Source organism: Triticum aestivum, chromosome 2B, assembly GCF_018294505.1.
Source record: "Triticum aestivum cultivar Chinese Spring chromosome 2B, IWGSC CS RefSeq v2.1, whole genome shotgun sequence".
NCBI classification, from domain to species: Eukaryota; Viridiplantae; Streptophyta; class Magnoliopsida; order Poales; family Poaceae; genus Triticum; species Triticum aestivum.
In genome coordinates this window covers 684,444,701-684,470,117 of record NC_057798.1, presented here as the reverse complement: position 1 = coordinate 684,470,117, position 25,417 = coordinate 684,444,701, and the positions used below count along the sequence as shown (strand labels likewise).

The window sequence follows — 25,417 nt, the reverse complement described above, 5'->3', positions numbered from 1 at the left end:
TACTCAATCCATAGGTAGGTATGGTGGACTCTCATGGCAAAACTGGGTTTAAGGATATTTGGAAGCACAAGTAGTATCTCTACTTGGTGCAAGGAATTTGGCTAGCATGAGGGGGAAAGGCAAGCTCAACATGTTTGGAAGGTCGATGACAATATACTTTAACTGAGATGTCGGAAAACATAAACCATTACATTGTCTTCCTTGTCCAACATCAACTCTTTTAGCATGTCATACTTAATGAGTGCTTCACAATCATAAAAGATGTCCAAGATAATATATTTATATGTGAACCCCTCTTTCCTTATCACTTCCTATTAATTGCAACGATGACCAAGGCTATGTTCATCAACTCTTAACAATTTTTATGCCTCATACTTTCTATATGTGAAGTTATCACTATCCATAAGATCAATATGAACTCTTTTATTCTTTCTACTTTCTCAAGATCATAGCAACATAACAAAGCCCTTGACTCTACACTAATCTTTATTATAGATAGCACACGGACTCGATTACATAAAGAGATCACAAAGCAAAACTCAAACTACTTGATATCGAAAACTTCAAACTACTAGATCAAGATACTACTAAAAGGATCGAACTAAATAAAGCGGTAAAAATAGGAGTGTGATGGTGATACGATACCGGGGCACCTCCCCCAAGCTTGGCAGTTGCCAAGGGGAGTGCCCATACCCATGTGATTATTTCTTAGGAGGTGATGGAGGTGGTGATGATGACGGTGGATAATCGCACATCGAGCGTAAAAGCTCCTCCAACTTGCGGATAATGCCCTTGAGCCCAGCAATATGATCCTTCAGCAAAATATTTCTTGTGTGAGATACTTGTTCTGTATGCGGGCTAACTCAATCATCTTGAAAGCTTCAATCTCTGTCGGAGTGAAAAGGTTAGGTAAAGGTTGAGGGATGTCTTCTTCTTTCACCACCGGAGCTTGAACCTCCATGGCCTTCTTGATCCCTTCATCCTTGTTGATCTCTTCTGGTTCCTCTCTTTTCAACTCTATCTTCAATAGCCAAGCATCCTTGTCTTCATTGTTGGAGGAGGGAGAAGTCATGGTGCTCTAAATCTGCAACAGAAACAGCTCGAAACGAAAAATAGAGGATATTTGCGTGATACGGTGATCAAAGCCTTCAGGAGTATATATAATGAATTTTTACCGACCAGAATATGTAACATACAAGAAAACGGAGTCCGGGAGGCACACAAGGTGCCCACGAGACAGGGGGGCGCGCCCTACAGGGGGGGCGCGGCCTCCTCTCTCGTGGGAGCCTCGTGTCCCTTTCGGACTACTTCTTTCTTCCTAAAATTCTTAAATAATCCAAAACTGATAAAAATTGCCATTAGAGTTGTTTTGGAGTCGGTATACTTACCGTACCACGTACCTATGCCTTTTCAGAGTCTGGAATGTTCTCGAAAGTGTCTCTTATGTATTCCTCAGGGGTTATGGTTTCAATAATATTAGTTTCAACATTGATAGGATTACCTGAGATATAATGTTTAATTCTTTGACCATTTACCACCCTCGGATTTGTGCCTACGAAGTTGTTGATTTTTATAGCACCAGAATGATATACCTCCTCGATAACGTAGGGACCTTCCCATTTTGAGAGAAGTTTTCCTGCAAAAAATCTTAAACAAGAGTTGAATAATAACACATAATATCCTATGTTAAACTCATGCTTTTGTATCCTCTTATCATGCCAGCGTTTGACTTTTTCTTTGAAAAGCTTGGCATTCTCATATGCTTGGGTTCTCCATTCATCAACTGAGCTAATATCAAATAATTTCTCACCGGCATGTTTGAAGTCATAATTGAGCTCTTTAATAGCCCAATATGCCTTATGTTCAAGTTCAAGAGGTAAATGACATGCTTTTCCATAAACCATCTTATAAGGAGACATACCCATAGGATTTTGTATGCAGTTCTATAGGCCCATAAAGCATCATCAAGTTTTTTGGACCAATTATTTCTAGATCTATTCACAGCCTTTTGCAAAATTAATTTGAGCTCTCTATTGCTCAACTCTACCTGACCACTAGACTGTGGATGATAAGGAGATGTGATTCTATGATTGACATCATACTTAGCAAGCATCTTACGGAAAGCACCATGAATAAAGTGTGAACCACCATCAGTCATAAGATATCTAGGGATTCCAAACCTCAGAAAAATAACTTCTTTAAGCATTTTAATAGAAGTGTTATGATCAGCACTACTAGTTGGAATAGCTTCTACCCACTTAGTAACGTAATCAACGTAATCAACATCAACTAAAATATGTGTATAACCATTAGAGGCAGGAAAAGGTCCCATATAATCAAAGCCCCAAACATCAAACGGTTCAATAACAAGAGAATAATTCATAGGCATTTCTTGACGTCTACTAATGTTACCTATTCTTTGACATTCATCACAAGATAAAACAAACTTACGAGCATCTTTGAAGAGAGTAGGCCAATAAAAACCAGATTGTAGTACCTTGTGTGCAGTTCTGTCTCCAGCGTGGTGTCCTCCATAGGATTCAGAGTGACACTTGCGTAGGATCTATTCATGTTCATGCTCAGGCACACAACATCTAATAATACCATCTACTCCTTCTTTATAAAGGTGTGGATCATCCCAAAAGTAATGTCTTAAATCATAAAAGAACTTTTTATTTTGCTGGTATGTGAAACTAGGCGGTATATATTTAGAAACAATGTAATTAGCATAGCAGCATACCAAGGAGCAGTACGAGAAGCATTGACAACCCCTAATTGTTCATCAGGAAAGCTATCATTAATAGGCAGTGGGTCATCAAGAACATTCTCTAGCCTAGACAAGTTGTCAGCAACGGGGTTCTCAGCTCCCTTTCTATCTATAATATGCAAATCAAATTCTTGGAGCAAGAGAACCCATCTAATGAGTCTAGGCTTAGCATCTTTCTTTTCCATAAGATATTTAATAGCAGCATGATCAGTGTGAATAGTAACTTTGGAATCAACAATATAAGGTCTAAACTTATCACATGCAAACACAACTTCTAAGAACTCTTTTTCAGTAGTAGCATAATTTCTCTGGGCAGTATCAAGAGTCTTACTAGCATACTGGATAACATTCAATTTCTTATCGACTCTTTTCCCTAAAACAGCACCTACAACATAATCACTAGCATCACACATAATTTCGAAAGGTAAATTCCAATCAGGTGGCTGAACAATAGGTGCAATGATCAAAGCTTTCTTAAGTGTTTCAAATGCTTCTACACAATCATCATCAAAGACAAAAGGAATATCTTTTTGCAATAAATTAGTCAGTGGCCTAGAGGTTTTAGAAAAGTCCTTAATGAACCTCCTATAAAAACCGGCGTGATCAAGGAAACTTCTTATACCTTCTATATCCTTGGGACATGGCATCTTTTCAATAGCATCAACTTTGGCTTTATCAACTTCGATACCTCTCTCGGAGATCTTGTGCCCCAAGACAATGCCTTCATTAACCATAAAGTGACACTTTTCCCAATTCAGGACGAGACTAGTGTCTTCGCATCTCTGCAAAACTCGATCAAGGTTGCTCAAACAATCATCAAAAGAGTATCCATAGACGGAGAAGTCATCCATGAATACCTCACAAATCTTTTCACAAAAATCAGAAAATATAGCCATCATGCATCTTTGAAAGGTAGCAGGTGCATTACATAAACCAAAAGGCATACGTCTATAAGCAAAAGTACCAAAAGGGCAAGTAAAAGTAGTTTTAGATTGATCCTTCGCTGACACAGGTATTTGAGAGAAACCAGAATAACCATCTAGAAAGCAAAAATGTGTGTGTTTGGATAGCCTTTCTAGCATTTGGTCAATAAAAGGTAAAGGGTAATGATCTTTCTTAGTAGCTTTATTTAACTTACGGAAATCAATTACCATCCTATAACCTGTAATAATTCTTTGCGGGGTCAATTCATCTTTATCGTTAGGAACAACGGTAATACCTCCCTTTTTAGGGACACAATGGACAGGGCTTACCCATTCACTATCAGCAACGAGATAAATAATACCTGCCTCATGGAGCTTTAATATCTCCTTTCTTACCACTTCCTTCATCTTGGGATTTAATCGTCTTTGAGGATCTCTAACTGGTTTGGTATCTTTCTCCACTGAAATTTTGTGTTGACATAATGTGGGACTAATGCCCTTAAGATCATCCAGAGTCTATCCGATAGCAGCTCTGTGCTTCTTCAGAGTTTTCAATAACCTTTCTTCTTCTTTCTCTGAAAGTTTAGCACTAATAATAACAGGATATATTTCTTTTTCATCAAGATAAGCATACTTAAGATTATCAGGTAAGGGTTTGAGTTCAAACACGGGATCACCCTTGGGTGGAGGGGGATCCGCAAGAATTTCAACGGGAAGGTTATGTTTCAGCATAGGTTCTTGTTTAAGGAACACTTCATCTATTTCTTCCATTTCCTTCATAAACATATCGTTTTCATGGTCTAGCAAATATTGTTCTAACGGATCAGTTGGAGGAACAGCAATGGAAGCAAGACCAATAATTTCATCCTTACTAGGTGGTTCCCTTTCACGAGGTTGTCTACTAAACTTAGCAAAATTAAACTCATGAGACATACCATCTATGCCAATAGTGACGACCTTCCTTTTACAATTAATCTTAGCACTAGCAGTATTCAAGAAGGGTCTACCAAAAATAATGGGACAAAAATCATCTTGTGGGGAAGAAAGAACAAGAAAATCAGCAGGGTATTTAATCTTCCCACACAAGACTTCAACATCTCTAACAATCCCAATAGGTTTAATGGTGTCCCTATTAGCAAGCTTAATAGTAACATCAATGTCTTCTAATTCAACAGGTGCAATATCGTGCATAATTTCTTTATAAAGATCATAGGGTATCGCACTAGCACTAGCACCCATATCACATAAGCCATGAAAACAATGATCTCCTATTTTAACAGAAATGACAGGCGTGCCTACCACAGGTCTACGTGTTTTAGTATCGGGTCTAGCAATATTAGCAGTTTCACCCAAGAAAGAGATAACATGCCCATCTAAGTCCTCATCCAAGAGATCTTTAATCATAGCAATACCAGGTTCAACATTAATTTGGTCAGGTGGTGTATGAGTCCTAGTATTACTCTTACGAACAACAGTCGAAGCTTTAGCATGATCTTTTATCCTAACAGGAAAAGGAGGTTTTTCAACATAAGCAGTAGGAATAATAGGATCACTATATGTAATAGTCTTTTCTTCGACTGTAATAGGTGCAACTACTTTCACTTCAATAGGAGGATTATATTTAAACCACTTATCTTTAGGGATATCAACGTGAGTAGCAAAAGTTTCACAAAAAGTAGCTACTATCTCAGAGTCAAGTCCATACTTAGAGCTAAATCCACGAAAAGCATCGGTATCCATAAAAGATTTAACACAATCGAACTTAGGTGTCATACCTGACTCCTTACCATCGTCGGAACCCCAACCTTCAGAGTTGCGTTTAATTCTTTCCAATAAGTCCCATTTGAAATCAATAGTCTTCAGCATATAGGAACCATCACAGGAAGTATCGAGCAGGTTGCGATTATCAAGAGAAAGTCGAGCATAAAAATTCTGAATAATCATTTCTCGGGAGAGCTCGTGATTGGGGCATGAATACAACATTGACTTAAGCCTCCCCAAAGCTTGAGCGATGCTTTCTCCTTCGCGAGGCTAGAAATTATATATGTAATTACAATCACGATGAACAAGATGCATAGGGTAGAACTTCTGGTGAAATTCCAACTTCAATCGCTTATAATTCCAAGATCTCGTATCATCGCATAGCCTATACCATGTCATTGCATCTCCCTTCAAAGATAAAGGGAAGACCTTCCTTTTGACAACATCATCGGGAATACCTGCAAGCTTAAATAATCCACAAACTTCATCCACAAAGATAAGGTGTAAGTCGGGATGCAATGTTCCATCTCCTGCAAAAGGATTAGCTAGCAGTTTTTCTATCATACCCGAAGGAATCTCAAAGTGGATATTTTCATAAAGTTCTGTAGGTTGAGGAGCATCTCTTTGCTCTTCTGGTTCGGGTGAAGATACCCCAAACAAGCCCCTCAAAGGATTAGTTTCCATAGTGACAAGTAACAGAAAATTTCAGCACACTATATAAATGTTTCCTTACCAAGTTCCACTCACCAAAAGCGCTACGCTCCCCGGCAACAGCGCCAGAAAAGAGTCTTGATGACCCACAAGTATAGGGGATCTATCGTAGTCCTTTCGATAAGTAAGAGTGTCGAACCCAACGAGGAGCAGAAGGAAATGATAAGCGGTTTTCAGTAAGGTTTTCTCTGCAAGCACTGAAATAGTAGGTGATAGATAGTTTTGTGATAAGATAAATAGTAACGAGCAAAAAGTAAATAAAGTAAATAAAGTGCAGCAAGGTGGCCCAATCCTTTATGTAGCAAAGGATAAGTCTGGACAAATTCTAATAATGAAGAAGGAGCTCCCGAGGACACATTGGGAATTATCGTCAAGCTAGTTTTCATCACGCTCATAAGATTCGCGTTCGGTACTTTGATAATTTGATATGTGGGTGGACCGGCACTTGGGTACTTCCCTAACATGGACAAGCATCCCACTTATGATTAACCCCTATTACAAGCATCCGCAACTACAAAAAGGAGTATTAAGGTAAACCTAACCACTGCATTAAACATATGGGTCCATATCAACCCCTAACGAAGCAACACATAAACTAGGGTTTAAGCTTCTGTCACTCTAGCAACCCATCATCTACTTATTACTTCCCCATGCCTTCCTCTAGGCCCAAATAATGGTGAAGTGTCATGTAGTCGACGTTCACATAACACCACTAGAGGAAAGACAACATACATCTCATCAAAATATCGAATGAATACCAAATTCACATGACTACTAATAGCAAGACTTCACCCATGTCCTCAGGAACAAACATAACTACTCACAAAGCATATTCATGTTCATAATCAGAGGGGTAATAATATGCATAAAGGATCTGAACATATGATCTTCCACCAAGTAAAGCAAATAGCATCAACTACAAGGAGAAATCAACACTACTAGCAACCCACAGGTACCAATTTGTGGTTTTGATACAAGATTGGATACAAGAGATGAACTAGGGTTTTGAGAGGAGATGGTGCCGGTGAAGATGTTGATGGAGATTGACCCCCTCTCGATGAGAGGATCGTTGGTGATGACGTTGGTGATGATTTCCCCCTCCCGGAGGGAAGTGTCCCCGGCAAAACAGCTCCGCCAGAGCCCTAGATTGATTCCGCCAAGGTTCCACCTCGTGGCGGCGGAGTTTCGTCCCGTAAGATTGCCCACGATTTTTTCTAGGGTAAAAGTGATGATATAGCAGAAGATGGACGCCGGAGGCCCACCAGGGGGCCCAGGAGATAGGGGGTCGCGCCCTACAAGGGGGGGCACCCTCTTGTCTCCTGGACAGGGTGTGGGCCCCCTGGCCTATTTCTTTTGCCCATAAATTCTTATTAAATCCAAAAGGTTGTTTCGTGGAGTTTCAGGACTTTTGGAGTTGTGCAGAATAGGTTTCCAACGTTTGCTCCTTTTCCAGCCAGAATTCCAGCTGCCGGCATTCCCCCTCTTCCTGGTAAACCTTGTAAAATAAGAGAGAATATCCATAAGTATTGAGATATAATGTGTAATAATAGCCCATAATGCAATAAATAGTGATATAAAAGCATGATGCAAAATGGACGTATCAATCATCCCGATATCGCTCATTCCATTCTCTATGCTTGCATTAGATTTTGCTACTGTATTTGATTGCTCCTATTCTTATGCATAGCCTGCTTTTGTGCCTGCTATTGTACCTTACCTGCTTACCCTAAACTGCTTAGTATAGGTTGGTTAGTGATCCATCAGTGACTCCCACTTTGCCCTTGTTGCCCCAGCTTCATCTTCGACGACTCGATCAACGTGATCGATGACCAGAGCCTGACACCTCACATCACATCATGCAACTTTAGTTGCTCGACTCTGCAGAGCTACTATCGAGTGCCGAGGGTGATCCCTCATAACGCACTCCTGATGATAATTCTGTAGTGTAGCTATTCGGTCGTGGTCAATGAGGGTGGTTCCTCTTTCATCATTCCCGATACGGCTGTCGTGCAACACATCTAGTGTGAACCTCGAGGGTGGATCCTCTTATGTTCACCTTGATGATTACATCGAGTGGAATCCTCCATGGGTGATTCCTCGGGTTTTCCCCTTGATGTTTCGACACACGGTTACCTTGACTCTACTTGGGACCATTGTTGAAGTCGGGTCGGCCCTGAGGGGTACTCGCGAGTTGATGTGAAAGTCGTGCGGGCCCGTTGAGCACCCGCGAGTTTTCTACATGGCACGGCCGGGCAGTCTAGGCCCTTGCCGTAAGTCCATGAGATGGGGCGACGGGGTCACATTATCACGAGTCTCTGCTCGTCTCCGCGAGCCCCCAATGCACTAATAGGTTTGGGTATTTGTTCTGAGTTGGCCTCTGGCCTTTACGCACTAACCACCACGCGAGAATAGTTATGGGCCTCGACGTCGTAGTATTAGCCGAAGCTTTGTCAGATGTCCAGTTCAGCATCGTGGGCATGTCGGGCCAGTGCCATCCAGTATGAGGTGGTGCTCGTCCCGGCTCGTTGCACAACGACCCGGAGTGTTGCGGGCGATGGGCCCAAGACCCCGGAGTGCTTAGGATGTAGACCGACGGGGACCTCTCTGCTGAGCCTAGGTAGGGCTGCGACGTGTTGATCTTCCGAGGCCGGGCATTGACCCAGAGAAGTGTGTCCGACTAGAGTGATCGAGCATGTTGGGTAACGTGGTGCACCCCTGCAGGGAAGACATATATTCGAATACTGTGTCCATAGTAATGGACGTTCAGACTTATATCCTGATCTTATACAACTACAAATGGATACTTGAGATATGTGGCTCCGGGATTGCTTTCTCGTAGGGAGTCGAGGAACAATCTCTGGGCATTAATGTTACAACATGCTTGTTAAATATAAACTGCTATTCTTTACTCTTCTACTTGCTGCAAGATGCTTGGAGCTGCTTGAAGATGCTAGTCTTCGATAGGCTAGGCCTTCCCTCTATTCTGGCTTTCCGCAGTTCAGTCCACAGGTACAAACCTTCCATTTGATAGCAGTGCATACTTAGTATAGATCTGATGCTTGCGAGTACTTTGGATGAGTACTCACGGTTGCTTTGCTACCCCTTTTTTCCCCTTCTTTCTTCTTTCCGATTTGATCCAACCAGATGGTGGATCCTTGGAGCCAGATGCCCCCGCCGATGGATACTACTACGTGGAGACCGTCGACGACCAGGAGTAGTTAGGAGGTCCCAGGCAGGAGGCCTTGCCTCTTCGATCGTTGATGTTTGTGCTAGCCTTCTTAAGGCAAAATTTGTCTAACTTATGTCTGTACTCTGATATTGTTGCTTCCGCTGACTCGCTTGTGTATCGAGCTTTCGTATTCGAGCCCTCGAGACCCCTAGCTTGTAATATGAAGTGTGTATGTCTTTCCTTTGTGTTTAGAGTTGTGTTGTGATATCTTCCCGTGAGTCCCTGATCTTGATCGAACACGTTTGCGTGTATGATTAGTGTACGACTGAATCGGGGGCGTCACAGTCTACAAAGAGAAGGTTGCATAGTAGACATCAGTCATCCAAACACTGTCGCTATGTTGTTGTAGTTATATTTACCTTCCTCTTAAAATGTTCAATTTATTTTTTATAGTACATGAGTAAGAAATTGTAGCATTGTTGTAGTTAATTATAGCTTCTGATGTTTCAGAATTTGGTTGTTGTTTCAGTAGCAATTAATTCATTTGCATATTGATCTTTTTGAGAAGATATGTCATAATTAACCTGTTTCTTCAATTTTTCAAAATAAGTATTGGTGATTTTCTATGTTGCTATAAACTCATTTTCCCTATAATTGTTACCGATCTAGTTTTAAATATTATAGGATGAACGGAAGTGTTCTTACTTGGAGTGGGTTGATCAAGAGCGGCCACAGTCTTTGAAGATGTGCCTAGCAAAGCTTTGGAGCATGTATGAGGAAGAGAACAGAGGTAGGCTTAGAGAAAGTGTTGTCAACGCTGAAGAATATTTGAAGATGTGGGATAAAGAGAGGAAGGTGGAGAATGAGCTCAGATTTTTTAAATCAAACTTTGCTAAGATGGTGTTGGCGAAGGAGGAGGCACTTTCCCAGTTGGCCAGTGCAAAACAGGTTCTTACTGAACTAAAAGCAGAGGTGGATAAGACGAGGCTGGATGATCTCGATTAGGGAAATGAATATATTGTTCTAATATTGTTCTTATGAAGTTGAACTAGTTATATGCTGTATTGTGCTGTTTTCAGGTAGCTATCGTACTGCGACGTTAAAATATATCTATGTGCCTGATATGAAACTGGCAAACAGTTTTTCGATATGAAATGTGAATTTGCGTAATACTGGAATTATTAATTGTAAACTAATAAACCTGCTAAATGGGTCATGAAACTTTGCAAACGGTTCTAGCAGTAAAAGCGCTTGTGATGGATAGCTCAATGCCACACAGTGTTTTCATCAAATCGTGTATGATGTAGTTGATAAAAGCAAACGGTTAACCAAGGCAGAGCCTGTGTGATAGTTACACCTATCACGCACGAGCCTGTGTGGGATGTACATACGAACGGAAACGTTTTCCCTGTATTAACTGTGTGGGATGTACATACGAATGGAAACGTTTTCCCTAGATTGGCTGTGTGGGATGTACATATGAACGGAAGCGTTTTCCCTGGATTGACTATATGAGATGTACATAAGAACGGAAACATATTCCTTGGATTGACTGTGTGTGATATACATACGAACGAAAATGTTATTCTGGGTTTCACCGTGTGGGATGTTCATACGAATGGAAACGATTGGGTTTCGATGCCTCACCCGATCGCACACGAGCTCATTTTGCCCCATCCTGTGTGCCAGGAGGGCCTATCCTCGATGGTTTCTGGGTCGTGTGGGAAGGACCCCCCTATCGCCCACACTCACTTGGCGATGGTTTCCACTGTCGTCGCGGACAAGGGCTAAAAATCATGTGTATAGCACCTTGATGTACCAGTATAATATCATGGGGATCGCTTCTCCTTCTTCCCCATGTGCTAGACCTTTTTGTAATGCACTCGGGAAAGAAGGGATGAGCGACCATCACGGACGGGCGAAATATCAGAGAGGGAGCGTCCATCATATACACCATCAAAGACGAGAGATTTTCAAGGAAGACTTAACAAAACAAAAGTTAACCTGTGCTGAATAGTGATTTGTGTGTTGAGTTTCTCGTATTTGTCGTCGATTTTTAATCTTTCAATTATGAACCCAACAAATGGATGACGATGATAGGATCCCCGAGTGCAATGACTATACCGACAACAAGGTTATGTGCGACATGTCTCACTTGGAAAACGATAGATGCTTCTCCCTCACGCTTAAGAAGGTCTTCAAATATTTTATGATATGTAACTTTAGCGACAAGTATTTCTTCTTAATTAAGCATGACTTAAGACTTTTTTGCTTTAACATGTAATTTATGTTTTTTTTATAATTTGACTAGTCCATCCCCTGCTATGCAAGACCTTATATCCTAGAGAAGCTATCTTTCAAAGAGATGTACAAGGTGGATAAGAAGAGAGTCCCTCCATAGGCCGGGCACGCGGGCTATCGGGCCAGTACGCCAGGACCAACCCATTTAGCAACTTTTGTGTTTGATGACCGAAGCTTGATCGACAGTTCACACACACATCCGAGCAAAGCTGGCCAAACGGGTCAGCCCGACCCGCCATAAACATGCCTGGCACGACACGGGCCGACCCGCCATAAATGTGTCTGGCATGACACGGCCCGCCAGGGCACGGTTTATAGTTGGGCTGGGCCGCCCAGCCCACGTGCTGCAGGCAGCAGCCCAAGCACGACACCTGAGGTAAATGGGTCGGCCCGCGACACGCTTAGGCACGCCAACACGTTTTCGCCTTCACTCCCAAAAAATGTTGAAAATTTAAAAAATTCTATGGAGTATTATTTGGGATGAATCTAGATTTTTATTACCGCTTACATCATTAAACAGTTGCATCTCAAAGAAGTAAAAAATACAAAATCGTGCTCCAGAATTATAAAAAGATAAAAAAATACAAAGACTACACTACGACAGTACAACTACTTAGATCCAAGCATTATAAAAATATGCAAGCAATACCAAAATGTTGAACATATTAGGTATTTATATAGGACATATATATTTATATATTTCAGAAAAAACGGGCATGGCCGAGGCGTGCCGTGCGCCAGGCACGGCCCGTTTAGCCCGTGCCGTGTCTGGCCCATGGCGGGCCGTGCCGGCGTGCTCGCGGCCCGGCCTGGTTGGCCCGGCCGGTTTGGCCAGCTTTGCATCCGAGAGACCCGCGTTGAGAATTTGCCCAAGGAAATGAACTGAACTCTTTTTTTTTTCCCTCTTGGCCTCTCCCTTCCTCGTAGCTCCTCCGTGCTCCCCTGGCGGCGGCGCACAACACCTGTTCGACTGAACGCCGCTCCGGGGCGGGAAGTTTCGACCATGCGAGCGGGGAGGACCACATCAGCGCCCTCCCGGAGGACATCCTCCACCAGGTGCTCCGCCTCCTGCCGGCTCATGAGGTGGTGCGGACGTGCTTGCTCGCCCGGCGCTGGCGCGGCGTCTGGAGGTCCGCGCCCACCCTCTGCTTCACCGGGGCCAAGGGGTGGGGCAGCGCCGACAGGTTCGCCCAGTTCGTGGACCACTTGCTCCACCTCAGGTGCGGGGGCGACGGCCCGCCTCTGGATTCCTGCCATTTCGACTTCGATTACGACGGATCCATGCTGTTGCTCGCAAACAAGCGGCGTGCCAGCATCTGGCTCTCGAAGGCTCTGCCTCGTGTCCGGGCGCTGGGCCTTTGTATCTTCGACGAGCTGGAAACCTGGACACGACTATCTGATAAGCATCTCTTCTCCCAGCACCTCACTAGATTAGAGCTTGCTGGAGTCAGTGTCAGCAACTGAGTATGGATTATTGCGATGTTTTTGTGAGACAGCTGGTGTCTCCATCCTTGAAACATCTGCGCGTTACCCGCTGCTATACTTCTCGCGATTACCGCATTCTTATTTCTCTACCAAATCTTGTTTCGCTCGAGTTCATCCAGTGGGGCGAAGGAAGGGCTCCATTGCTTGGAAACTTGCCGCAGTTAGCAAGAGCTGATATTTTTCTTAACGGGGATTGTGCTGATCAATGCTCTGAGGGTCGGTTTGATGGTTGTGATGCTGATGACAGTGATACCTGTTATGGTTGTTATTATTATTATGGGGATCCTGTATATGGGCCTCATTATGACCGCAACAACTGCGTCGTTCTCAAAGGTTTGTCAGAAGCCACAGACTTGGAGTTGACAGCTTATCATGATCTGGTATGCTTGCAGCCGCTTCTCTCTTCTTATTTTACAATATATGTTTCATCACTTCTCATGCAGAAACCATATCCATCATCACAGATCGTAATTGCTTCACATATGACTTACTTCACACATCAGCTAATTGAATTTTGTATTTCAAAGGTCAAAAGGTTCCTAATTTGATCGGGCTCTTTTGCACTTTCCCTAGACTGTTTTGAACAGGGATTTGAAGTAGTGCCCTACATTTACCAAGTTAAAGACTTTGCTACTCAATGATTGGTGTTTGGCTGCTGACCACAATGCACTAATTTGTTTTCTCCAACACGCACCAATTTTGGAGAAGCTTACCATTCAACTTCCTGAGGTATAGATTTTTAAGCTGGATAGTTGTGTATCATTTAAAATGACCATCCATGATTTACCTGATTGATTTTTGTGCATGTGTTAGAAACCTTCATATGTAACTGGAGCAGAAGGAATATACAAACCATTGGGACATTCAGTTGCATCCAACTGTCTTGAGATTGTTGAAATCAAATGTGCAAATGTCGATAACAGGGTTCACGAAATTCTGAAGATTTTGACTACGTATGGCATACACCTTGAGCAAATTAGTGTCTAACAGACTTGCAAAATTCCTCGATCTGGATGTGAGTTAAACTGTTGGCACTCTTCATGCTACTTATATTTCCAGTTGTTAATGTGTTTATGCATTATAGAGCTATTGGGCATATGTCGAAAAATCTCAAACTAATTAGTAGAATATAGTTGTTAGAAATTTGGGCGTATGTTGAGTTGTTGACAAGCGTTTGGACAACCCATATTTGATGAAGAGAAAATGATAGACAACAATGTACTGAATGTTTGTAACTGGCTTTATTATCCGGAAACCTTGTTAGAGTATGTAATGGGCCTAATGGGCCGTTAGTCTTAGGGTTAATTAGAGATAAGGGTCGCTTACTTAGAGGTCAAGTAAGCCTTGCTTGGGAGTCAAGTAAACCTCTCTATATAAAGAGAGGAGATGTATCAATCTAATCAAGCAAGAATTAAGAAGGAAATCCCTTCCCCCTTGCCTGGCCGTGGGCAAAAAGGCCCCCGGCCGGCCCTCTCGCGCCCTCCGTCTAGCAGCGCCATAACAATTTGGTATCAGCTAGCTTTGGTTCGATCATGTCTTCATCGCCGCCAAGCCCGTCTCTTCCGCTGCCGGTCACCTTGTCGCCTCCGCCGACCACCACGACCGTTGCCCCGCTCCTGCTCGCGCCGGGGTCGTCCGTCGCGCCCGCCCCCGCCGTCCTCACCTGGGAGGAGGTGTCCGGGGTGTTGCGGGACCTAACCCAGGCGGTCCAGGAGATCCACCTATTCTTGGCCGGGTCCTACGGGCCGCCCCCGGCTGCGCCGCCCATCGCCGCCCCCGCACCGCTGTGGCTGCCATGGCAGCCGCCGCACCAGGCGACCTTCGCCGCGCTCGTCGGGCCGCTGCAGCAGCCGCTGCAACTGCCATCCATCGCCACCACCGCCCAGCCCTGGCTGCAGTGGCAGCCGCCGCTCCTGGCGGCCTCCGCCGCGCCTGGCGCTCCGCCGCAGCAGCCGCTGCCGTTGCCCGGCGCAGCACCGCAGTAGCCGCTGCAGCTGCAGCAGCCACCGCCGGTCAGCGCAGTATGGGATGCCCTACGACGGGAGTGCGACGACCTCGTTCCCATCAGCGCCATCGCCATCCCAGGGCATCCACATCCAGCAGATCAAGTCCCTGCCGTCGCCGTCACCGCTTCCGTGTTGGATCGCTACCCGCCACGTGTCGGCGGCGGTGAGGCTGCAGGCTGCTGCGCGCGGCCTCCTAGCGCGTCGGCGTGTGCGGGAGATGCGTGGTCTGCAGCTGCCGCTCCTCCAAGTTGCCCTTCGCTGTGCAAAGGACCTCGATCTCGTCCGTTGCGCTGGGGATCTTGGGCATGCGGTTTCCCCCATGGGCGGCGGGCATGCTGTTTTCCCCGCGGGCAGCAACCTCAAAGTCTGCGACATCGGCGGTTGGGGGGGCGCACCCCTCCTCGTCATTCTCCATCGCAAGCTCTCCACTCTTCCCTGTGCGGTGCAGGCCAACAGCCGTCCGGCAGGGAGAAGGCATGGTGTCATCGACAGCAGCGCACCGCGTAGCACCACTGCCTTCCGCCACCGGCCGCCGCGAGGGCGCCTCTGCTGGTCACTCTTGCGACCACTTCCAGGTGGTCATACACATGCAGTCCTTTTGTCCAGGTGGTGTCCATGGGATCCAGGTGGCTGTACACGTGCACGTCCGACGTGCGGATGATGTCCACTTTTTGTTAAGGGGTCCAAAAATAAAGCATCCCAGTCCATTTCAGGTTCAGAATAATAAAACAAGCCGAGATGTAAAAGGCTTGTTTTTAGGTGTTAGGTTTGTGTTGTGTCGAGTCATGGTTATAAGTTGGTTAGGCTGCAGCTCGAGGACAAGCTGCATGTTCAGGTGGGGTGTAGTGTTAGAGTACGTAATGGGCCTAATGGGCCCGTTAGTCTTAGGGTTAATTAGAGATAAGGGTCGCTTACTTAGAGGTCAAGTAAGCCTTGCTTGGGAGTCAAGTAAACCTCTCTATATAAAGAGAGGAGATGTATCAATCTAATCAAGCAAGAATTAAGAAGGAAATCCCTTTCCCCTTGCCTGGCCGTGGGCAAAAAGGCCCCCGGCCGGCCCTCTCGCGCCCTCCGTCTAGCAGCGCCATAACAAACCTATACTATCAAACCTATACTAACAATTATACATCAAGCAGTTCCAACTTCCAAGTCTATTATGTATTGGCATTATATAGCAGTTGAAGTTTATCGACATATGGCAAATGAATGGTTCCAGTACTCTTGGTAGACAGTATCCATATAGGTGAATGCAATGCTCTATCCAGCCATTTTGGTTGAGCCAACTATCATCTAGATCCGTTACAGACTGGCATGTGACTATCTTGCTCTTCTTATGATACAAGTCCCTTCTTTTTAGCGGACATCTCACAGCAAATAACATATCAATGATTTAGGAAATGTTTAACTGCATACTGTTGCCATCTGTAATCGTGTATGAACCCTGTTATGTGCGATGTTACATGTCAAATAACCAGAAAGAAGCCAAAATATTACCATCTTATTTTAGTAGAGTTAGTTCTACATGTTTCCTTATTACTTACTCCCTTCGTCCCAAAATTCTTGTCTTAAATTTGTCTAGATACGGATGTATCTAGTTACGTTTTAGATACATCCCTATCTAGACAAATCTAAGACAAGAATTTTGGGACGGAGGGAGTACAAAGCATTGAAAACTCCCATTGCCTGTATTAGGTTCTCTTTGAATTGATTCTGTGATTTTTCTTATCTTGCAGGTTTCAATTTTGTTTGCACTGGTTTCTGCTAAAACTGTAGGTATGAGGATCTATACCATTCCAATCTTCTACTCCCTCCGTCCGGAATTACTTGTCTCGGAAATGGATAAAAATGGATGGATCTAAAACTAAAATAGGTCTAGATACATCCATTTCTCCGACAAGTTACTCCGGATGGAAGGAGTACAATGCAACTCAATTGGAATACTGGCAATATCTAGCGTAGATGTTCACTCATTCTGCTTCATACATGGACAAAATTTGTATACATATATAAATGAAGGAAAGGTAAAAAAAAATGCTTGCTGGTTAAAGTTTGGATGTAAACCAGTTGATGAACAATTTGTCGTTATTCTTAGACCCAATGATGAAAATAGGGAAAATAATTGAGGTACATCACTACAAGACTCTCCTCAACCATAACCTAAGTGCCCTCATTTTTTGCATTTATGCTGCAATGTGGCATCATTATTTTCGTTCAATAGTTTATACCAATAGTCGATCCAGTTACACATTGTGAATAATAGCAATGGAAGGGTCAGGTGGTCTTATGCACTGAAAATATGCCGCACTCCTGTGGCCAACCTTTTCTGATTTTCTTGGAACCAACTCAACAAACCACCAAACAGCTGATCAACAGATTCAGTTGTCCAGAAGGTATAATTCCCATTCTAGAAGCGCAACCACAAATTTGACCAAATAGATGTAGCTAGGAAAGTCGACACATCAACAACAGGTGATCGACAGATTCTGCGGCATGCACCACAAAATTCACAGGCATTGCTACCTTTCCATCCGTTTTGAGCTTATTATCCTTAGTTAACTCTGCATTCCTCAAAACAGTCCAAAGAACAAATTAATTTTCAGCGGCAGTCAAAACTCATTCATGGTTTTGAACAAGTGAAAGGAAAATTTGAGTTCTCAGAGCTGGATAAGAGGAATGTACTGAAAACTCACCCTTTAGATCCTAATATTAATCTCAAACTTTTGTGTTTCTTATTTAAATGCATGTCAGCACATTCCTTTATAACTGTAGGGTTGTTAATTAGAGATATCTGTCTTCTGATGATCTCAGTATATGTGCGTCTAGGCACAAATGACGTCGTCGTATCGGCCTATGGCAAGAAGTTCGCTACGTTCTCAAGGCGGCCAGCTCCACCGGAGGAGAGCCACTCCACTGCATTCAACGAGCTGCTCATCATCGTTCACGAGACCCTTGTTGCTGCTCACCATCGTCCCAAAGCCTATTCCTTTTGTACTCCATATTACTAGATCATAGCAGTGTTGTATCTCTGCCAAACAATTTCCCGTGGCTGATGAACTTAGTTGAGAGTTATCGTTATTAAAATCTAGTTGAGAGTTATTCCAAGTCTCTGATCTAGTATGTGATAAAATGGATGCATCAATCTCAACAATAGGTTCAGTCACAGACTGTCCGTTCAAGCAGAAATAATAACACGACTCCAAAAAGGCAAAAGCTCAGCACTAAAAATTCAGAAGTTATGCACATAACACCAACTTTTCCTTCTGTAGTTTTCAAATATATTTTTTCTGGGTGTGTGTATGCCCATCTGTACTCTATTTATTCTTTGTGTGTGTTTCCTCATTTTTCCAAGACAAACGGGACCTTCATTCCTCATCTGAAGTGTAGAAAGGTGAACATGCCGCAGCCAGTGAAAACTCGACATCCCATTGTACTCTCTTTCTTATCTATAACCATTCTTCAAAGTATGAGTAAACCTCTCCCAGTCTGCTGCCCCAGAAAAAATGGGTCCATTCCCGCTGCTGTGTAGTCCTCCGAAGAATCTGAGTTCAGAGGAGGTGTTTGTTTCTGAGTTTTTTGCCCGTCACCTGTGAACACCGTAAAGGGAGAATAGTCCCCGCGTTTGGTAACTCCATACCGTAAACAGACCCAAGCCAGTTATGTATCGATACCGCCCACCCCTCACCGGTAAAAGACTGCGATATCGATCCCATGCCCTCCTCCTCCTCCCGCCTGAGCCCCTCCTCCTCGCGCCTCTCGTTCTGTTCTCGTGCCGCGCATGCCTGTTGGAGATACACCGCCGTCGAGATTAGCTCCCCGAGGGTCTCTGCAGCGACCCGCGTACGCCGTCTCATCGCTGTTTTGGGACAATTGGTTCCGGGACGAGCACAATGTGCGGCACCTGTCGTACTTCGCTGTCCATGCTCCTCATGCGCATGCTCCCAGCCCTCCACGTGTGCGTGCGCGTGCTCCCAGTCCACCGCCCCTAGCTACTGTGTCTAATGAGGCCAGATCGCCGATGAGGAGGACGAGGACCTTAAGAAGGCCATCAAGCTATCCGAACTCGAACAGCTCGCCCAATGGGAGGGCATGGTGATGCAGCTAGCCTTATCGGCCGCAGGCGATGTCGCCGCTCCTGAGCTGGGGGAGTGGGAGGTGGAGGCCAAGGAGGAGGAGAGGAGCCGCCCATGTCATTTTGAGGCGTTGGTGGGACAATCGTGGCCGTGGACGATTACGGTGCCATGCACAACTGAGTTGGTGTCAGCCCCGGCCAGCTGGGTGTGGGCGTGGAGCCGTGATCACCGCAACAGCAGTCGGAGCCGTAGCAAGTGCCGCCCGCTGCACCGTCGACGCCACTTGTCTCGTTGTCGTTCCTGTGGCAGCCTCCACCCTTCATCGACCTCACCGCCGATGATCTATGCCGGCCAGGAGACCTGCGGCGACATTCTATTTATGTTTTTTTAGTTTAAGTTATTATTTATGTCCTTTTTAGTATAAGTTTAATGTATATATATGGTCGCATTATTCGTTACCCTGGGTGAGGAATAGTTATTCTTCATCCTCTCTCTATTTTGACATCAATGCACCATATTTTTACGTTTCATAAATTTTATCTTATTTCATACATAAAAAGAGAACGTAAGAAAGTATGTAGTCACCGTAAGAAATATTTTACGTTACTAAAATTACGAATGTAAAAACATAGTGTAAAACATACATAAAAGGTGAGTTTTCTGGTCTTATAACCTATATTTTTGTTCTTTTATACCAAATTTTACATATTGAATCAATATGCATGTAACTATTTATATTGTAAACGTAATTTATTTGGGAAGCGATCGTAAGATTACCTCGGGTGAAAAATAACTTATTCTGCACCCTGAGTGATGAATAGTAACACTATAATGATACTATTCATCACCCATGATGCAGAACAAGTTATTCTCCGAGGTAATCTTACGATCATTTCATAATTAAATTACATTTGGAATTCAAATAGTTACATTGCTATTGATTCACTATGTAAAATTTGGTATAAGAAAATAAAAATATGGGTCATAAAACAAGAAAATTTAGAGTTTATTAGATTTTACACTATGTTTTTATGTTTGTAATTTTACATAATATAAAATATTTTTTACGGCGATTATATATTTTCTTACGGTGTCTTTTTACGTCTGAAATAAGACAAAACTTACGGAATGAAAAATAATGGTGCATTGATGGTAAAATAGAGGGGGTGAAGGATAACTATTCCTCACCCAGGGTGACGAATAGCGCGATACACACACACATATACGTATAACTTTTTTGTGGTAACTTGAAAAAAAATCAAGAAAGCTAAAATACATCGACTTCATTGGAGGCATTTGTGTGGAAAAAATAAATGTTGTTGTTAGTGTGATCAATCCAAACGGGCAAAAAAAAAGGGAAAAAAATAATATGTTTGTTTGGGTCTATGCTTTGGAGTTGCCCTAAGAAAATGATCAAATGAACTGAACTCTTCTTTCCCCTCTTGCCCTCCCCCTTCCTCGTAGCCGTCTTCCTCCGTGTTCCCCGGGCGGCGGCGCACAACACCTGTTCGACGGAACGCCGCTCCGGGGCGGGAAGCTTCGACCATGGCGAGCGGGGAGGACCGCATAAGCGCCCTCCCGGAGGACATCCTCCACCAGGTGCTCCGCCTCCTGCCGGCTCATGAGGTGGTGCGGACGTGCTTGCTCGCCCGGCGCTGGCGCGGCGTCTGGAGGTCCGTGCCCACCCTCTGCTTCACCGGAGCCAAGGGGTGGGGCAGCGCCGACAGGTTCGCCCAATTCGTGGACCACTTGCTCCACCTCAGGTGCGGGGGCGACGGCCCGCCTCTGGATTCCTGCGATTTCGACTTCGATCACGACGGATTCATGCTGTGGCCCGCAAACAAGCGGCGTGCCAGCATCTGGCTCTGGAAGGCTCTGCCTCGTGTCCGGGCGCTGGGCCTTTGTATCGTCGAGGAGCTGGAAACCTGGACACGATTATCTGATAAGCATCTCTTCTCCCAGCACCTCACTAGATTAGAGCTTGCTGGAGTCAGTGTCAGCGACAGCGTCGTTGATTTTTCAGGCTGTCCGGCATTGGTGCAACTGAGTATGGATTATTGCGATGTTTTTGTCAGACAGCTGGTGTCTCCATCCTTGAAACATCTGCGCGTTACCCGCTGCTATACTTCTCGCAATTACCGCATTCTTATTTCTCTACCAAATCTTGTTTCGCTCGAGTTCATCCAGTGGGGCGAAGGAAGGGCTCCATTGCTTGGAAGCTTGCCGCAGTTAGCAAGAGCTGATATTTTTCTTAACGGGGATTGTGCTGATCAATGCTCTGAGGGACGGTTTGATGGTTGTGATGCTGATGACAGTGATATCTGTTATGGTTGTTATTATTATTATGGGGATCCTATACATGGGCCTCATTATGACTGCAACAACTGCATCGTTCTCAAAGGTTTGTCAGAAGCCACAGACTTGGAGTTGACAGCTTATCATGATCCGGTATGCTTGCAGCCGCTTCTCTTATTATCTTACAATATACGTATGATTCATCATTTCTCATGTAGAAACTATATCCATCATCACAGATCGTAATTGCTTCACATATGACTTACTTCACACATCAGCTAATTGAATTTTGTATTTCAAAGGTCAAACGGTTCCTAATTTGATCGGGCTCTTTTGCACTTTCCCTAGACTGTTTTGAACAGGGATTTGAAGTGGTGCCCTACATTTACCAAGTTAAAGACTTTGCTACTCAATGATTGGTGTCTGGCTGCTGACCACAATGCACTAATTTGTTTTCTCCAACATGCACCAATTTTGGAGAAGCTTACCATTCAACTTCCTGAGGTATAGATTTTTAAGCTGGATAGCTGTGTATCATTTAAAATGACCATCCATGATTTACCTGATTGAGTTTTGTGCATGTGTTAGAAACCTTCATATGTAACTGGAGCAGAAGGAATATACAAACCATTGGGACAGTCAGTTGCATCCAACTGTCTTGAGATTGTTGAAATCAAATGTGCAAATGTCGATAGCAGGGTTCACAAAATTCTGAAGATTCTGACTATGTATGGCATACACCTTGAGCAAATTAGTGTCCAACAGACTTGCAAAATTCCTGGATCTGGATGTGAGTTAAACTGCTGGCGCTCTTCATGCTACTTATATTTCCAGTTGTTAATGTGTTTATGCATTATAGAGCTATTGGGCATATGTCGAATCAAACTAATTAGTAGAATATAGTTGTTAGAAATTTGGGCGTATGTTGACAAGCGTTCGGACAACCCATATTTGATGAAGAGAAAATGATAGACAACAATGTACTGAATGTTTGTAACTGGCATTATTATTCGAAAACCTATACTATCAATTCGGATTTTGGATTGAACTACTCTGTAATGCACAAATTAGTTAGTAACAATTATACATCAAGCAGTTCCAACTTCCAAGTCTATTATGTATTGGCATTATATAGCAGTTGAAGTTTATCGACATATGGCAAATGAATGGTTCCAGTACTCTTGGTAGACAGTATCCATATAGGTGAATGCAATGCTCTATCCAGCCATTTTGATTGAGCCAACTATCATCTAGATCCGTTACAGACTAGCATGTGACTATCTTGCTCTTCTTATGATACAAGTGCCTTCTTTTTAGCGGACATCTCACAGCAAATAACATATCAATGATTTAGGAATTTTTAACTCCACACTGTTGCCATCTGTCATCGTGTATGAACCCTGTTATGTGCGATGTTACATGTCAAATAACCAGAAAGAAGCCAAAATATTACCATCTTATTTTAGTAGAGTTAGTTCTTATACATGTTTTCTTATTACTTACGAAGCATTGAAAACTCCCATTGTCTGTATTAGGTTCTCTTTGAATTGATTCTGTGATTTTCTTATCTTGCAGGTTTCAATTTTGTTTGCACTGGTTTCTGCTAAAACCGTAGGTATGAAGATCTGTACCATTCCAATCTTCTACTCCCTCAGTCCGGAATTACTTGTCTCGGAAATGGATAAAAATGGATCTATCTAGAACTAAAATAGGTCTAGATACATCCATTTCCCCGACAAGTTACTCCGGATGGAAGGAGTACAATGCAACTCTATTGGAATACTGGCAATATAGATGTTCACTCATTCTGCTTCATACAGGGACAAAATTTGTATACATATATAAATGAAGGAAAGGTAAAAAAAATGCTTGCTGGTTAAAGTTTGGATGTAAACCAGTTGATGAACACTTTGTCGTTATTCCTAGATCCAATGATGAAAATAGGGAAAATAATTGAGGTACATCACTACAAGACTCAACCATAACCTAAGTGCCCTCATTTTTTGCATTTTTATGCTGCAATGTGGCATCATTATTTTCGTTCAATAGTTTATACCAATAGTCAATCCACTTACACATTGTGAATAATACCAATGGAAGGGTCAGGTGGTCTTATGCGCTGAAAATATGCCGCATTCCTGTGGCCAACCTTTTACTATTTTGTTGGAATGAACTCAACAAACTACCAAACAGCTGATCGACAGATTAAGTTGTCCAGAAGGTATAATTCCCATTCCAGAAGCACAACCACAAATTTGACCAAATAAATGTAGCTAGGAAAGTCGACACATCAGCAACAGGTGATCGACAGATTCTGCGGCATGCACCACAAAATTCACAGGCATTGCTACCTTTCCATCCGTTTTGAGCTTATTATTCTTAGTTAACTCTCCATTCCTCAAAACAGTCCAAAGAACAAATTAATTTTCAGCGGCAGTCAAAGTTCATAGTGGTTTTGAATAGGTGAAAGACAGATTTGAGTTGTCAGAGCTGGATAAGAGGAATGTACTGAGAACTTAATCTCAAACTCTTGTTTCTCTTATTTAAATGCACTTCAGCACATTCCTTATATAACTGTTGGATTGTTAATTAGAGATATCTGTCTTCTGTTGATCTCAATATATATGCTTGTCTAGGTACAAATGATGTCGTGCTGGCCAACAGCAAGAAGTTAGCCACGTTCTCAAGGCGGCCAGCTCCACCGGAGGAGACGGACTCCACTGCATTCAACGAGCTGCTCATCATCGTTCACGAGGCCCTTGTTGCTGCTCACCATCGTCCCAAAGCCCTATCCCTTTTGTACTACATACTAGAAGTAAATTGATCATAGCAGTGTTGTACCTCTGCTAAACAATTTCTTGTGGCTCATGAACTTAATTGAGGGTTATTCCAAGTCTCTGATCTAGCATGTGATAAAATGGATGCATTTCAAGCAGAATTAATAACACGTCTCCGAAAAGGCAAAAGCTCATCACTAAAAATTCAGAAGTCATGCACATAACAAACTTTTCATTTTGTAGTTTTCAGATAATTTTTTTGGGTGTGTGTATGCCCATCTGTACTCTAGTTTTTCTTTGTGTGTGTTCTCTCATTTTTCCAAGACAAACAGGACCTTCATACCTCATCCGAAGTAGAAAGGTGAACATGCCGTAGACAGTGTCGTGGTATTTCCTCCACGTATGCCAATGGGGTGGCTAATCATGTAGGGGGTCAATAGAACTTCGCCGGGCTCTAGAAGCGGGAGTAGGCGAGACCTCAAACGATGCCGGGTCTTACCCAGGTTCGGGGCTCTCCGTGGAGATAACACCCCTAATCCTGCTCTGCGGGGTCTCCGCATCACTATGATCAACAGCGGGCTACAAGGTTGCTCCTTGAGCTGTTCGGGCTAGAGGAGGAAGAAGGCAAGCTGGCTCTACTTCTCCTTAGCTATGTGGGTGGTATGATGAACTAAGGTCTCAACCCTTTACATGGGTGACCCTGTGGGGTTTATATAGGCCTACCCCCCAGGGGTACAATGGTAATCCGGCTGGTCGTAGGACCCGACCGTCAGTGTCTTTGGGCTTCGGCTTCTCCGTCGACAGCTGGGGCCTGCCGCCTGGTGGGCCCCGCCGGCTGCCGCGATCTCGGCCGACAGGTAGGGCCCACCGCCTGTGGGCCAGGAGGACTACGCCGCACTGTAGCCTTGCCCCTGATGACGACATCTTGGTCGGGGGCGCATGGCTACAGTGCCGTCTCCTGGCGGGCATTCGTTGTAGCCACGCCCCGTCACTTCTGGTTAATGGTGCACAGACTCCAAGGTGAGGGACGGCTGCCTGCTAGGAGGCGGCCTCCCCTTGTGGCCGTCTGCTTTGGGCTCATCGCCTTCTGGTGATACACGGCAGGTGGGCCCCGCCGCCTGCGGGTCACACGGATCGCCCGGCGTGGGGGCA

General features: G+C 44.0%; 1 protein-coding gene and 1 long non-coding RNA gene across 5 annotated transcripts; both read left to right on the top strand.

Moving 5' to 3' along the window:
- The first annotated feature begins 12,210 nt into the window (after positions 1-12,210).
- Positions 12,211-18,219, top strand: LOC123046706 (uncharacterized). Its single transcript, XR_006422552.1, has 5 exons — positions 12,211-13,497; positions 13,691-13,846; positions 13,931-14,132; positions 16,857-16,896; positions 17,947-18,219. It is a non-coding gene; the product is annotated as an uncharacterized lncRNA (long non-coding RNA).
- A 2,387-nt stretch (positions 18,220-20,606) lies between these two features.
- On the top strand, positions 20,607-24,384 carry LOC123046705 (F-box/LRR-repeat protein At3g26922). Of its 4 annotated transcripts, XR_006422551.1 has the most exons (7): positions 20,607-21,641; positions 21,837-21,992; positions 22,077-22,278; positions 23,064-23,103; positions 23,309-23,344; positions 23,415-23,446; positions 24,125-24,384. XR_006422551.1 is itself a non-coding variant. In XM_044470121.1 (6 exons), the coding sequence occupies exons 1-4, from the start codon at positions 20,739-20,741 to the stop codon at positions 23,093-23,095; spliced, it is 1,293 nt and encodes a 430-aa protein (XP_044326056.1). In that variant the 5' UTR covers positions 20,607-20,738; the 3' UTR covers positions 23,096-23,103; positions 23,309-23,344; positions 24,125-24,384. The 4 variants fall into 4 exon arrangements, 2 of the variants coding, with proteins under 2 accessions (XP_044326056.1, XP_044326055.1); XR_006422550.1 differs by having other exon boundaries at positions 23,309-23,446; XM_044470121.1 differs by lacking the exon at positions 23,415-23,446.
- The last annotated feature ends 1,033 nt before the right edge of the window (positions 24,385-25,417 follow it).

What these genes read in the sequence shown, in the direction of transcription:
- LOC123046705 (XM_044470120.1), top strand. Translation starts at nt 20,739, where the DNA reads ATGGCGAGCGGGGAGGACCGCATAAGCGCCCTCCCGGAGGACATCCTC. An exon ending in TTACCATTCAACTTCCTGAG is followed by an intron (nt 21,993 to 22,076) that starts GTATAGATTTTT and finishes TGCATGTGTTAG; the next exon opens with AAACCTTCATATGTAACTGG. An exon ending in CAAAATTCCTGGATCTGGAT is followed by an intron (nt 22,279 to 23,063) that starts GTGAGTTAAACT and finishes CTTATCTTGCAG; the next exon opens with GTTTCAATTTTGTTTGCACT.